This window comes from Micropterus dolomieu, linkage group LG23 (assembly GCF_021292245.1).
Source record: "Micropterus dolomieu isolate WLL.071019.BEF.003 ecotype Adirondacks linkage group LG23, ASM2129224v1, whole genome shotgun sequence".
Taxonomy (NCBI): Eukaryota; Metazoa; Chordata; class Actinopteri; order Centrarchiformes; family Centrarchidae; genus Micropterus; species Micropterus dolomieu.
In genome coordinates, this window is record NC_060172.1 from 20,888,837 (window position 1) to 20,904,544 (window position 15,708).

Below are 15,708 nucleotides of genomic sequence, written 5' to 3' on the forward strand. Positions count from 1 at the left end.
GTAATCACACGGCAAGTTTTCCCTCATCAAGTGTTTCATCTTATCTTGTATCATAGAAATTAGTGTTGTCAGGTGAGGACAGAGTAACCACTCTGTCCTCCCACCACGCATTTAGCTGCCATGATGAGTGGCTCAGCTCTGACTGCTTGTCAATCTGTGGCTCTTAGTGCCAAAACTAAGTAGTGCGAAATACAATTTTTAGCCTGTCTTAACTTGTGCCCCCCCCCCGGTAGTTTGTAGATTGGTTCTATGATGCAATTTGTATATCCGATGACATCCCAATTGTCATACTAGCCATGTATGAATGCCCTCCATATTACATATTTAGATGTTCAAGATTACTCACTCCAGTATGGGTGGAAAATACAGGGGCTATCTTTCATAAAAGAAGTAGGATCTTCTCTGGCTTAAACCCTTAGCACTCCTGTACTTTAAACCAAAATTGGTATTCTTGTCATTGGCTAGGGGGAAAGCAAGCCCTGCTATTTCTCATTGGGCAGCTGTCAGAAGCCACTGCTCTTCTATTAGTGGGTTTGCAAGCTCAAGGATTTGTCACAGTCAGGATAAAGCATTATTTAAGCTACAGGCAAACACATTTTAAAAAAGTAATCTATTCTGCATTTGTTGCAATGAACAGGCTATATTTTTGATGTCTTTTTTTCTGCCACACAAGGAGCTATTCAGTTGTATCTCAAGATGCAAAGAAATACACCGTATTTTCTCATCCATCTTGGGATTGATTATTTAGTATGGTGGCATTAATTAGATGGCGGGACCTCAAAACCTGTTTCTCAAGAATGGAGAAGTTGAACCGACACGACAGATGGATGTTAGCCCAAGTGTACTGTGACCTCCTAGATTAGAAAAATATGCCGTGACCCTTCAATTTTTGTGTTCACTCTTTGAAGTGTGTTATTTATGGTGAGAATGGATGCTGTCAAGTCAGATTTATATTGAATTCACTGAATAGCGCCTGTCGGTCTTAAAGTTCAAAGAGCTTTTGAAACAGCCAGCTCTGTTTTCCTTGCCTCTCTCTGTCGAGTTATCTGACAGAGATGAGATGTGGTTTGAAAAGGACATGGTCAAGGACACCAGAGCAAGGATGTGTTTTAGAAAACACTTTTACAATGCATTGTGCGTGCCCTGGGCAGCTGCTTAGTCATAATCTGACATATACATACACTTTCTCATGATACAGTAACACCTTTGCCATGCAGCTGAGGAAGCTGCAAAAAGACTGACTTAGGTACACAAAAAAGGCCACACAGTCACACCCTCTAGTCACCAATTTGAATGCTTGTATAACTGTAACCTGGGCATGTGGGGTTTGTGGATGAGTGGAAGGCCAAGTTAGGGAACAGCAGGCATCTGCTGTATGACAGGAAATCAAGTTAATTCTCCCGTAGCCCAAAACAAATGAATGTATGTATGAAAGGATCTTTGTAATATTTTAACAATCTAATCAGAAAGGATCACTGACACGGTACATAAGCTCAAGTTTACTAGTTAGAGGATTTTTGCTGAACCACAACATATTTTTATGATTGTTTAGATGATATCCTGCAAAAATGTTTTTAATAGGCTAGCTGGGTTTAGGAACAGAATCGAGCAAGAGTGGCACTGAGCATGTTTATCCCAGGGGCATGGAGTCTGGGCTGAATCGTCTTGGCTCTCTCTGCCTCATGGAGTCACCGACACAGGCCTGTTTATTTTGGTCAAATTAAAGGAATGCTGATTTGGTCATCGCTATGCACTACATGGCTAAGGAAACACAGTTTTGATCAAATATGTTGGCTGTCTGTCTGTCTACCTATCTATCTATATATCTATGTTGATGCTCTCACGTGTTAAGTACAGTACAGATCAAAAATACCCTGACACCAAGTATTCTTATTGTACTATTTTGCCCATTTCTAACACAGTAAAAACAATTGTTGCCATGGCAGCAGTGTGGTTATGTTCAAAATTAAGCCCACATGAAGTGCTAAATGCTCATTAATATAAATTTGGCAACAGGCTCCTCTGCAACGAGAAGACCATCCAACCAACACCAAATAATACTCTTACTGCTACTGCCACTATGTCTAACACTTTGAATAGTTATACTAACACAGTGAAAGCCTTTGCATGCAAGAGCATAAACTCATTAACATCATCAACATCAACCAGTCTTTAATTATAAAAATTGATAAGGTTTATGTAAGCATAAAAGCTCGCATGTCCAGTCTCAGCTCTGTCTAGCGTATTCTTGGGGTTAATTGCTTGTGTACTCAATCAGAGATTCAAGCACAGACTCTGCAAGCATTGACAAACACATGCTGTACATCATAGTTCTCTTAGGTTCTTTAAGCTAGTTTAAGAAACTGATTCATGCTGGCTTTTAAAAGTGCTGTGACTGAACATAAAACTGGAGATTTGATGAAAGTTTGTGTGCACTGTGCTGAAATGACTGTTTGTAATGCTTTGTCCTTATGATGAGTTCAGTCTATTTATTCCTAATTTACTTGTGTTACTTTCTGTTGATAGAAATGATAGCACTAGATAGATGTGTTGGTTTTTATCCTGAAGTTAGGTTCCCTTGTTTAAATAAAGTATGACACTCCTGACCTTGCACCATTGTGCTTCAGTGAGTGCTCTTGGCAATGTTTAGAAATGACATGAATGAACCCTAAAACCTAGAGTGTGAACTCACGCATGCGTGTCATAAAATCGACAGTCCTACACGACTGATTTAAAAAGAAAAGAAAGAGGCGCCCATGTGTCATCCATTGTGAGTGTTCCCTTTGTCCCTCAAGAGGTCAACAAAGCTGTCAGCTACTCATCTTCCTAAGGCCACTAAACACACGCCAGTCAATGTGTGTGTGTCTGAGTGTCTCTGTGTGTGTCTTTATTGGTGTAGTGCAGTTCAGGGTACGTTTAGCACTAAGCGAATTGCAGTGGGAGCAGTTTGGTCAGCTGTGATTAGCTGTAGAGAAGCTGAAACATTGAAGGTGACTACAGCGGCGCCACTAATGCCCGTGAATGTCACTGAAGCCAGGACACAAAGTTTACTCTAAATTTGTCTCTTTGCCTCTGAAAACTTAGTATTCAAAGACTTTACCCATGAGATCTTTTAGGGATATATTCTGCTGATGAAACCCACATTGCCTCTTCGCACACACGCACGCACGCACGCACGCACCTAATAGATATGTATTCTCACTCCCAAGTAACAACTGCATTAATCTTTTTCTTTGCTTTCACAGGAGTGATCTACACTGCTGGTATTCTGGACTGTGAGACCAAAGACTCCTACTGGCTTACAGTCTTTGCCACAGACAGAGGGGTTACGCCCCTGTCAGCTTCTATTGAAGTCTTCATTCAGGTATCTACACTCTACTGCCAATATTCACATTATACTATTCATGCATAAGAGGCCTTATACAGAGGAAATGTCTTTTGACTTTTTACTAAGAGATGAGCGTATTCAGATTCAGTTTTTTGTAACTCTGTACTTTGATACTAGAAAAGATAGTCTCGGTGAAATATCTTCAATTAAAGCTGGTTTAGGCAATTTATTTTTTGACAGCAATCAATAAATCAAATGCTCTGAAAAAATGATAAGCCCAGCAAATTATTTAATATGGTCCGAATTAAATGATTGGCAGATTAGCTTCTTTGGCTGTATCTGTTATTTTAATGAATGCTGACGCAGGAACGTGTTCAATTCTTGTGCCGCTGGACTTAAGTGCTGCATTTTACACAAGTGATAATGGCATTCTTTTACATAGACTCAAGCACTCAGTGGCATATGTGGCTCAGGAGGTAGAATGGGTTGGCCGTTAATCGGAAGGTCGGTGGTTCAATCCCGGCTCCTAGAGTCTGGATGTCGAAGTAGATACTGAACCCCGAATGATGTGAATGTGTAAATTGTAATGAGCAGAGTGTAGTGTAAAAGTGCTCCAAGTGGTTGGAAGACTAGAAAGGCACTATACATGTACATGCTATTTACATAACTCACCTGCTAGGCTTTGAACCAAGAGCTATGATCACATCACAGGTGTTACTTTTTGTTTTTGGGATTGATTTTAAGATCTTACTGATTACCTTTAAGGCTCCAGATTCTATTTTGGACTTTTAAATCTCTTATGAACCTTTGCGTAGTTTGAGACCTTCGGGCAGTTATTTTCTGTCTCTTCCGGAGTCCAGACTTAAAACCAAACCAGAGGTTTTGCCATAAGAGCCTCGAGGATCTGGAACAACCTGCCTGAGGAAATTAGGTCTCTTAAAAAAACTTTATTCTGAAAGCATATCCTGATTTTATCTCAGCTGCCTGTTACTTTTATTGGTTTTTATTTTCTTCTTTTATTTATTGTTATTGTGCCCCTCATGTATTTTATCATTCACTGTGGTATTTCATTTAATTTTTCTCTGTAAAACACTGTGTCTTGAAAAGTAAGCGCTCTATAAATAAAGGTCATGTATATACACACACATTCTTACAGCTTGCAAACATGTAACTGCAAGCTTGTTTTCAGGCTTTTAGTGTTACATCCAAACAATCACTGTGTTACTCTCTAAAATACCACTGGTGCTCAGTGCAGTGGATAACTACAGCAAAGCTCAGTCTGTAAGCAAGAGATACACATACTAGAGGGAATTCTCTGCTTCAGCTTCTGTTTTATTAGGCACTAAGTAATCCACTGTTTAAACACTCAAACACACACATCACTGCTACAACACTGCTCACCCATTGGGGAAGAGTTCAGCAGTGTGTAAAAAAAAAACAAATACAGTTTTTTCTGGCTTCGGGATATTCAGGTGTGGCAGTGTGAACGGGTGCTTTACTCCTGGCCTCTTCATCACAGACAAAAATAGGGAGATTAATCAGGCACAGGTGCTCCTCATTCACCGGCTGAACCATCTTGGCTCTCTGTGCCTCCCAGCAAACACTCAATCAACACTCTGTTTGCCATAAATATTATAGATCTATGATGTAAGAAGGGAAATTAATTTGCAGTGCATTTACATTGTGACATCTATGACATTTTCTGGTGAATAAATTTACATTTAGTGATTGATAACGGACTCAGTCCATGCTGCATTTCATGAATTGTTGATTAACAAAGATACTACAAAATCTGCAGATTTTCCTCACAACAATGCAATTTACCATGTTGATTTAGAAGGCTTTATCAACACATCTATTGCCAGAGATCCAACTCAGATATAAAGGATAAGTTAAGATACATGCAAACTACTTATGCCAGCCATCTTCCCCTCTTTTTGTTTTGTCTCTCCCTCTTCCTCTTCTTTTCCCCTCTTCCTCTCTCAGGTAGAAGATGTCAACGACAATGCGCCACTCACCTCGGATCCTATCTACCACCCAGTTGTCATGGAGAACTCTCCAAAGGATGTGTCAGTTATCCGTATCCAGGCACAGGACCCTGACCTAACCGCCACGCCCAGTCGTCTGAGTTATCGCATCACTGCTGGCAACCCACAGAATTTCTTCTCTATCAACCCCAAAACAGGCGAGACTCACAAGCAGACACGCAATTTCAAATATTTCCGATTTCTTGGTAACATAAATGTCAGTATAATGTTGTAGACTAATAGCACGAGAAGTAATATATCCTTAAACAAAAAATAATTACAGTCTTTTGTGCCTATGTGTTTACATGCCTCTGAAATTACTAGAATGCTCTTTCACCATGCACCTCCTACTCCACAATCTTCTAATAAAAGGCTTTAGTTCCCACACAAGAAATTATAATGACTTTTGTGCCCACACAGTTAAATACTAGGACACGGATGAGCCATCCAGACAATCTTTACTGCACTCTTAACTGAATATTGCTTCTAGTCTTCTTTAGGGGTGAAAGCTCTTTGCAATGTACTTGAGGAAATTAGTGTAGTTAGTTTTTTATTAAGCCAATGTGTGGGTGAATATCTTACAATAATGAAGGAGTTTACAGTTAAAGCAAGTTTCTTTCTTATTACTTTTGTTCCCCCAAGGAGGGCCAAATAGTTTATATGAATGCATTCTGGGATATAGTAAGATGAAAAACATGTTTTTCTAATAAAAAGTGTAAAGATATAACCAAAGCTGAAGTTGGCAAACAGTTTCAGGAGTATTTGATTGAATTTGGAATTAGGTTTGTATTCAGAAAATGCTGCCCACCATCATAAGGGTTTACCAATAGTCATCTACTATGGGATCAAGACAGGGTCTTAAAGAGTCTGAGCTTGTGAAATGATGCTCAGACAGCCTCTGGCTGTATATTACCAATTTTGAGCCAGTAAAAAACTGCACGAGAATTTAAAGCCCGTGGATGTGTAAAGAACATCTGTGCAAAAGACTAATGAAATTTGCATTCTGTTCCTGTCCAGACCAATTTTACTTATCATGAAGTCAACTTTCAAACTTGACTCTGAGTTACGTAATTGTCAGTGTTTAGTTACAAATTCAAATTTCGTACACATTTTTGGAGTTTTGGAATTTTACACTAGCTTCCTGCTTTTAATTAACAACCCCATTGAGACAATTTGTGCACATATTTTATTTATGCATTCTCAAATCTTTTCTATGCATCTGTGAATTTTACGTGCTTGCAATTTTTTTAGACATTCCCACACTTGAATTGCTCATAAAAGATGATTTAAAACTGCAACCTGTGAACAAATGTCATGAATTTCACAACATATGCCTGAACATCATTTCAAAACTCATCAGAATCAGAATTATTTAGAGCCTGAAAGGCTAAAATTCACAAAAATTAATTTTATATTTTAATTCAGATTTATTTACAAAATGTCCACAATTGAAAATGAGAAGAATCACCATTATATCTGTACAGAATACAAACATTATTAAAGCAAATACAAACTGTTTATTTTTGGCTGCCATATTTGAAGTTTAGGGAGGGCCTCATTCATTCGACAAGTTTTTCTTTATCTTCCATTAAAGAATTATTCAAGAGGTCAAATGTTTTATTCAACTCCAGAAGGAAAAATATGTGAAGTCTATTCTTTATGTGCCCTACATTACGTTATGAGGGTTTCAATAAATAACAAAAAGGCAAATTTCAGCTGTTACAGGGACGTGTATTCTGATTCAAAGAAAAGTCAATGTAATGATCAAAAACCGATGGCCTATAGGTAACATGCAGCGTGTCAGTTTTCCAGATTATGGTAGAAGGAATTCCCTGATGGTGTGCTGTTGTGTGTTTACTCTGTTTGTAAAAAGAAAACAACAGGTATTTACATTTCTCTTCCTCTATTTCTCTATGCATATGCTAATATGTAGGGAAAGGCTAATATTCATCCCAATAGAGACATACTGGTCGCACCCATTGTACCCATGTAAATTGCACCCAACATACAGGCATTCTCACTATATGTGTGTGTGTGTGTGTGTGTGTGTGTGTGTGTGTGTGTGTGAGAGAGAGAGAGAGAGAGAGAGAGAGAGTTTGTGTGGCAATTTAATCAATTGATTAATTAATTACAGCTGTGTGTTAGAGAGGGCAGCTCTATCGCAATGAGTCGATTAAGATTACGCCATCTCATACAGGATAAAACTCACATGAGAGCATGTAGCCACATGTGTTCATGTCTCTGTGTGAGCCACAACGCATACCTAACAGCTGTATAAAAATAATTTGCCTTTGTGTGTGCCACAGGGGAGAGTTTTTAGCCATCTGAGCCCCGCTGTCTGTCGCTGTAAGAGACCCACAGTATTTTTCACAGTATTTCTTTTACTCATTAATTTTAGACAAGGGAACTCATATTGATGATCTTTTTCAGTATGTGATAAATTAACTTTTACTGCGGTACTGAGCCATATATTAGTTTAGCTTCCACCCGTTTTTTGAAGCCCAATAAATAACATTGAATGTTTTCACAATCACAAGGTGTGAATTTCAATACATCATTACCATAATTTTAACAATAATGTGACTGACAGTGCCAGTCTATTAGTTTGGTAATGAGACATGCATGAGTGAGAGAAGCATTCAATATGAATCACTCCTCACTGTTTACCTAGTCACAAACTTTCCATGTACCAGAGTGATTTCATTGGATAGATGAATAAACAAAACTGATTGATTTGCTTTCATGTGGCGGCTGTCAGCCACACTATGACCTGAACTGCTGGAAAACCCCTTCAAGTTTCAAATTGTTTTTCAAAAGTAGGTTCGGGGTGGTTCAAAGTAATACATTTTTCAAGTTCACTCTGGAAGTGTCAGTTTGATGAGTTTGAGGTACTGCAACAATTCCCAGAATGTATTGAAGCAGACATTTGAATGAGTACAAAGTGTATAAATGTGCTGTGACAGCTTACAGTGCTGTCTGTTTGTCTGTATGTGTGTGTGTGTGTGTGTGTGTGTGTGTGTGTGTGTGTGTATGTGTGTGTGAAGCCTATTTCCCTTGACACATTGTGGTAGATGGAACGCTTATAAAAGCATGCATGTTTGCTGAGTGCCATTATGGAGTCATGGCGACTGTGTGACCTTTTTTTACAGTCCGTTATTGGATTGTATTGGTTATGTTGTAGCAGGATATTAACAAATCAACTGTACATATTTGAGTCAATATTCATAATCAACAATGAACAAAAATATCAAGTTTGTATTTTATTGTTGTTCCATTTAGAAAATGATTCAGAGCTATTCCCCCAAGAAGTAGACTATGAATTGACATTCCTGACAGTGGGTCTATTTTATAGAAAGGAGAAGTCTAAAGATTTGAAAAAGGCCACTGAACCATTACATAAATTATGTGTGTGTGTGTGTGTGAAGGTGTGGGTGGGTATTATTTTTTCTCATGTCCAATAAAGCGTCCACTTGTCCAACTGCAGATGTGCAGCGAACTGTAGATCATTGATTCTTATCAGAGTTGTTACTCGCAATGTATTCTACTGAACAAGCCCTCCCTCCCCCCTCCAGTCTCTCTCCTACAGCTTGTGACTGCTGCTCTGGATTTACTCCTAATTTGCTTAATTGAAGTTAGTCTGCGTAGCAAGCTCAAGGTGACACCGTGATATGTGCAAGCACGACTGTGTGTGTGTGGTTTTAGTCAATCCATTGAGCATTGACTGCACAGATACTTTAAGCATCCACAATAATCCTACTTCACAGCAACACTTCTTCACACTGAAGCTATTACATTATCATCATCCAAGCCCATTCAGTGTAATCATTACACATTAAAAAAATCTACACAAATAATTTTAAAATATGTATGTTATGTGCATGTTCCTGTGTGTGTATGGATGTCTTTATTTGCACGTGCATGTAGTTGAAAATAGAATGAATGAATGAAAATTAGAATGCCACAGCAGATGGATCTATTCTTTTTTCCTTATCAAAAGCAAAATACTAGTATTTCAGTGCTTGTATCAGGGCATTTTTCATGTGCAGTTGTATTTCTATGTAAAATACTAATAATAATTCTCTACCCATTTCATTGTATTTGGATGCTCTAATGATATGTTGAATACTATACAAGGATTGTTGTCAACAACATTATCATCATAATTAATGATTGATATTTATTTTGGAAAACAGCTTATAAAATTGTAAAATGTCATATAATGGGCTGAATCTGCTTATGGATTAATGTCTGCATGTTTTTCCTTGTTTCCCTGCTAGCCAGAATAATGTCTGGGGAGCTTTCAAATTGTTAAACTGACTAAATCTAGCTATTGATTGACTGACACAAACTTTGTCTGTGTTTCTTGGAATGTTTGTGTGTGTGTGTGAGGGGGGTCTTTGTTGTTGTACACTAACAGTGAGCTAGCAAACTAATGACAAAATAAGAAAACACTAAAAGAAAAATAGAGGTGAGGGGAGTGTCAGGGGAAAATGAAGCTGTGGTTGTCTGTGATCTCCACTGCTGCCTGCCAGCATTTGTCACACCGTCTAACCATCATCGGAATTATCTGGTTGAATCAAAGCTATAATCAATAGCCTCGCTACTTTCACTCTGTCCTGGTGGCATTCCGGCCAACTGAATGACCCTCAGCTATATAGTGCCATATGAACATGTGCCAAATGCCATCAGCTCTGCCAAGGCTGCAGGCTATAATTCACTGAACAATATATGTGAGTGTGAGTGTGCACATGCACGGTCACACTCACAAGACTTTCTAATTGGAAATAATTCACATAAATGATGAGGAGCCAGCAAGTTTTTTTTAAGATCTGCAAATCTGTGTTTGTGTAATCTAAAGTTGCTCTTTTACGATTTTTAGGGCTGATCACGACAACCGCGAGGAAACTGGACAGAGAACAACAGGCAGAGCACTTCTTAGAGGTACAGAAAAACCTAAACAATGTTTATGGGTTTAAAGTATTATTATTTCTCTGGCCCTGACACCTGCCACAGACAACTATTAACATAGACAGGGTGGAGGACAACCCTGGCAGGCCCTCCAGGCTCCATAAACTGTGATGAATGGCTGTGGTTTGGGGCCCCAGGTTTCGGATTTTCTAAATGCAATCATTCATCATTGGTTATCTTCTCTACTCAGGATGGGAACAGGGAGGAGGATGAGTTGGTCTTCCCAGCATTTGATAAGCGCAGACACTGGGCATACAGATAGCTCCGTGATTACCATTTCTGGTGCTCCTGCTGCTCTGCATGCAGATGAACCTGATAATCAAAGATTTTCGACTTTAGAGACATGAGCAAACTTCTACTTCCCCAGACTTTACTTACAACATATTAAATGCTGCAGAATCTACAAGCACTTTGCCCCTCTGCAAAAAGGAATGAAATAACCCACAGTTGACCCACACTATTGCAGCTTTGTGTTTTGTTTCTGTATTGCCAATTGACTTGTCTAGACTCCATAACTCTTTGCTTTGTTCAGCTCCATTACTTACTAAGAACCTAGCGTACAGGGGCGGACTGGGACAAAAATTCAGCCCTGGCACTGTAGCCACGCCAGCCCACCTTACCACGTATCCCCACGAACATACATTCACTACTTAGGTTACATTTGTTTACAGATGTTGAAGTAATATAAGCAACAGGCCTACTGTATGTAACAGCAAGTGTGTCACTTTGTGTTGAAAAGAGCTGGTGACATAAGGTCTGAAAATAGGGGTGTGATGAACAAGACGAGAAGATATTTTAACACAATTATGAATAAGTATTTGATGATAAAATGTATGAGTGGGAGCTCGGGGGGTCCTCCCCCAGAAGATTTTGAGTATTAAACACTTAATTTCCTGCATTCTGGAGACATTTTCTGCACCAATTTATGGAGTAAATGTCTTTATTTATATGAATGGCAGCACAAAATTCAGCAGGTGACAATTCAAAATATAACAATAAAATGGAATATAAAGCAATAAAATCAGTAGCTTTTTTTGTTGCTTAAGTAATTTTCTCGGACAATGCACATTTGTTTCTTCTATATTTAAATTGCATTGCATGTTTTCTTATTGTGCAAATAAACAAAGCATTATCATTTGTGATTTAACCATTTTTAAACATATTTTAATTAATTTCGCTTTCAAAAAGTCTTTGGGACATGTCCCCAGTGACCCTAGTGTAAATGACACCAATGGTAACAGATTTGTAACATTTTATGAATGTGACTGGCACACAATGCTCAATAGTTTTTAAGAGCACACAACATATTTGCACATGCAGTTAAAACAATGGCTGCCCATCTGAGTATGTTGTAGAGTCTGTGCTCTCTGTCTGTTTGTCTGCTGTTACTGTCTTTCTCTACTGCAAGTCAATTACAACCCGAACATTTTTGTGTGACTGTTTTCTTCCTACCTCTACCACACTCCCTGTCTCTGCTAGGCCTACAGTAGCATCCTTCCTCCCAGCACTAGCCTACAAGAAGACCAGGGCTCTCTGGCTTTGCCGATTCCAGCAACATCCATGAACACAGTAGCCTATAGAACATTGCAGAAAAATGTTTTCTCACACACTGCTCTCAACATTGGAATACACAAAAATATTACTCACTAGCCTACTTAATTCTGCTCTCCTTGCCTTCACTTCTAATATTTTCACACAAGCACGGAACATACACCTCTGCTGCAAACACAGCGGCTTGCCCTACCTCTTTCTTTTTCTCTTTCCCTGTATTTGTCTGCCCCTTGACTTTCTCCATCGGGCAGTGGGCTGTTTTATGAAGTGGCCGAAATGACACAGCACTCGCGATTTTCATCCGCGGGTGCGCGGAGGAGGCTTGTTAATGAGGAAGCCAATCGAAACCGAAACCAACATTGTACCCAGTTGCACCTGCACCAAAGTGTTCACTGTTGCTTTACCTGGTCCATGCTTGTGAAATATCCACCTCCTTCTTATAACGTAATGGATGATCATTTCTCTCAGTGTTTCTCTGCAAAATGCTTAAATCGGTCGCCATATATTTTGGGCGGCCCTTAACGTACCTCAACGGCCGCCCAAGTAAAGCTAATGTGTGGGAAACACTGATATTAATATCAATCTGACTGGCCCACCCCAAAACAAATAGTCCGGCCCCTCTGGCATATGCCAGAATTGCCAGGTGGACAATCTGCCCCTGCTAGCGTATGACAACAAACTACAAACTGAAAGCAGCAAAGGTTGTAGAAAATAAGCCTGCATCTAACAGCATCATTGAACATTCACACTTAAAAGGAAAACTGGGGTCAGAGAAATCTTCATTGTTGCATTTTAAAGTGTTTTCCTGTCCTGTCCTATCCTGTCCTGAGATTTCAATAGGAATGCCAGTGCATGCATGCCACCCACATCTCCGCCTGCCAGTCTATGCTGCCTGTTTGTAATTGATAGTCTAGTGAGCAGTCAGGCTGGCAGCAGTGGTGTTCACCCTGATGTGATCCAATTGATCTGTGATCAGACCTCTGCCTCTGATTCCAGAGGATCAATTATACAAAGAGATTTCCCGTGAGCTCAGCCCCATGTGGTCCTGCACTCCACAGCTACAGCCACACAGTGGCAGCCGACATTTAAGATGCTAATAAATGTGTGCATTCACAAATAAGATTGCGTGCGTGTGATGAAACATGTACAAGAGACAACAATGCATATCCATGACTACCTACTATGTGATTTTTTTTTTTGTATGTGTGCTCAGGTAACAGTTATAGATGGCCCAGTGACCACCCGGCAGTCTACTGTGTGGGTCATCGTTCACATCGAGGACGAGAACGACAACCCACCCACCTTCCCAGAGGTCACCTACCGCATCAGTTTGATTGAACGGGACCGCAACAAACGTGGTGAACCGGTCTACCGTGTCTTTGCTTATGACCGGGACCTCGGAGCCAATGGCAACATTACATACAGCATTGTTGATGGTAATGAGGACGAAAAGTTCAGTATTGATCCCAGGAATGCTATGGTGTCATCAAAGAAGATGGTGACGGCGGGAAGCTATGATGTCCTTACTGTGAGTTTCCTACAAGTTTAAAAAATGGTCTTTTTTTTTATAAAGAGTCGATGACGATGGATGGATGGATGGTTCTGATTTTCTGCTGTTTGGTCTGAACTTGGCTAAGTACAGATTTCAGCTAAAATATAGCACTTATTAGCAACATGGCAAACATGACAATAAATCCATAATCTGAGTTGCAGACCACAAGTCTGTGATTTTATTACCACTAAATTCATAGCTAGTTGGGATTCCATTATCTTTTTTAGGGCTCTGCTTTCATGCAGGTGCAAAGTTGACAGGTCACAACACAGTCACATTGTACATTTTTTGCCCAGGTATTTCAGCTTGCACATTTTTGGTATTCCATGGCCATGAACTCAGAAGTGTCAAGGTGGGTGGAGTGGCACAGCTGAAGTTGTGTTTATGCACATCAGGTTGCACAGTGCATTTTTGATACTCTGGAATGACATGACACTTGCGTTTCCCCCACTCAGACACAAACACAAATTAAAATTTTTTTTGGTTGTTCTTGTGTATAAAATTCTTCTTGCTAACAATGCATTCATCCTGCTCCACGCCCTTTAACATATGCACTGCAGACACCAGATTTTTCTTAAGCATCTGGTTCACTGATTAGTTGATCACACCCTTGTGCCCTTGGAGTTTGTTCTTGCGCATGTACTCAGTTTCAGTGGAAGAGTGCTCATAGTTGAATTGTGGAAGCAGCCAGTGCCAAGGACAACAAACACCAGTATTCTCTCCTTTATATTCAGGGTAACACTGTTGTCTAAGCAAATAATTGTTCAAATAATGTATTTGGCTCACAGGTTCCAGTCTACAGTGAGTGCCACTTATAACGGCATATATTACAATTACTTCTCATATACGTAGGTTCCTCCAAAGATTTTGTTGATTTATTAGGGGCTATTGGCTTTTACTATTTGGTGTGTGAAAAGCAGAGCAAGACATTTAAAGTTAGGCAGGGACAGCCATTCCATTAAACTGGGATAAATTTTGAGTTTAACAAAAATATTATTTATGGAAGAGAGGTGTTGGTGTATATTCAGGTGATGTATCAGGAATAGAAAATGAGTATAGATCTCATCAGTATAGGTTTGACAATATGTGTGAAGTGGAGAGGCCAAATTTCTAATACATTCTGAATGTTTGCTTGACCTGAATCCATACTAACACCAGTGTAGTGGTTAATTAAAGTCCTTTTTCAGTTTTCCAGTCTGGTTTATCATTGTTTCAGCATTTTGCATAAATTCCCAAATGTTTGATTCCTTAGCTCCTGGAGGCTGAATGTCTGGTTTCTCAGTATTGTTCCTTCTCTCAGATAAAAGCGGAGGACAGCGGTGATCCTCCATTATGGTCTACTGTCAAACTCCATGTGGAGTGGATTCGCAAACCTGTCCCCTCGCCTCTGCCACTTCTTTTCACCCAGAGGTACTACAATTTCTCGATTTTGGAGACAACTGCTGTAGCTCAGCCGGTGGGGGTAGTCGCTGTCAGCCAGTCGAGCACATCTGTCTGGTTCAGTATCATTGGTAAGTAAATTAACCTACGTTACTAAATTAACAGGCCAGAGCACAATCCATATTCAGAATTTTCTTGTCCTGTCAAGAAAATTCAAATACATTCAGGGTAAACTTAACTAAATCATTCTTCTCATTTGACATTGAAATTGTGCAAAAGCTGGAATCTAAAATTTGGTTTTATTCCCTATGCGATGGAATTACCCCTTGAGGCATTAATAAAGTATTTAGAATTTCATTTTAATAATATATCCTTCTGTATGGTGGAGTATCCTGATAATGCTTTTGAAATACAGTGGGGGAAATAAGTATTTGACCCCTTGCTGATTTTGCAGGTTTGCCCACTTACAAAGAATGCAACAATCTACAATTTTAATCATATGTACATTCTAACAGTGAAAGACAGAATCCCAAAGAAAATTCCAGAAAATCACATCATATGAATTTATAAAAATTGATGACCATCTGATGAGGAAAAACAAGTATATGACCCCCTACCAAACAGCAAGTATTCTGGCTCCTACAAGCCAGTTAGTCTTTCTTTAAGACACAGCCCCAATCCCAACAAATTATCTACATCAAATACACCTGCCTCACCTTGTTACCTGTATAAAAGACACCTGTCAACACCCAAACAACCAGCATCCAACATCACCACCATGGGCAAGACCAAAGAGCTTTCTACGGACATCAGGGACAAGATTGTTGATCTGCACAAGGCTGGGATGGGCTACAAGAGAATCGGAAAGCAACTTGGAGAGAAAAGATCAACTGTCGGTGCAG

At 39.5% G+C, this 15,708-nt stretch overlaps 1 protein-coding gene across 2 annotated transcripts in view; it reads left to right on the plus strand.

Annotated features, from left to right (window-relative positions):
* The window catches only part of LOC123963089 (protocadherin Fat 3), a 73,521-nt gene that overhangs the window by 13,679 nt on the left and 44,134 nt on the right, over positions 1 to 15,708 (plus strand). For both annotated transcript variants that reach the window (XM_046039613.1, XM_046039614.1), the window contains exons 4-8: positions 3,246 to 3,364; positions 5,315 to 5,513; positions 10,235 to 10,296; positions 13,088 to 13,402; positions 14,727 to 14,937. In XM_046039613.1, the coding sequence (XP_045895569.1) occupies positions 3,246 to 3,364; positions 5,315 to 5,513; positions 10,235 to 10,296; positions 13,088 to 13,402; positions 14,727 to 14,937 (906 nt within the window). The remainder of the gene's footprint in view (positions 1 to 3,245; positions 3,365 to 5,314; positions 5,514 to 10,234; positions 10,297 to 13,087; positions 13,403 to 14,726; positions 14,938 to 15,708) is intronic.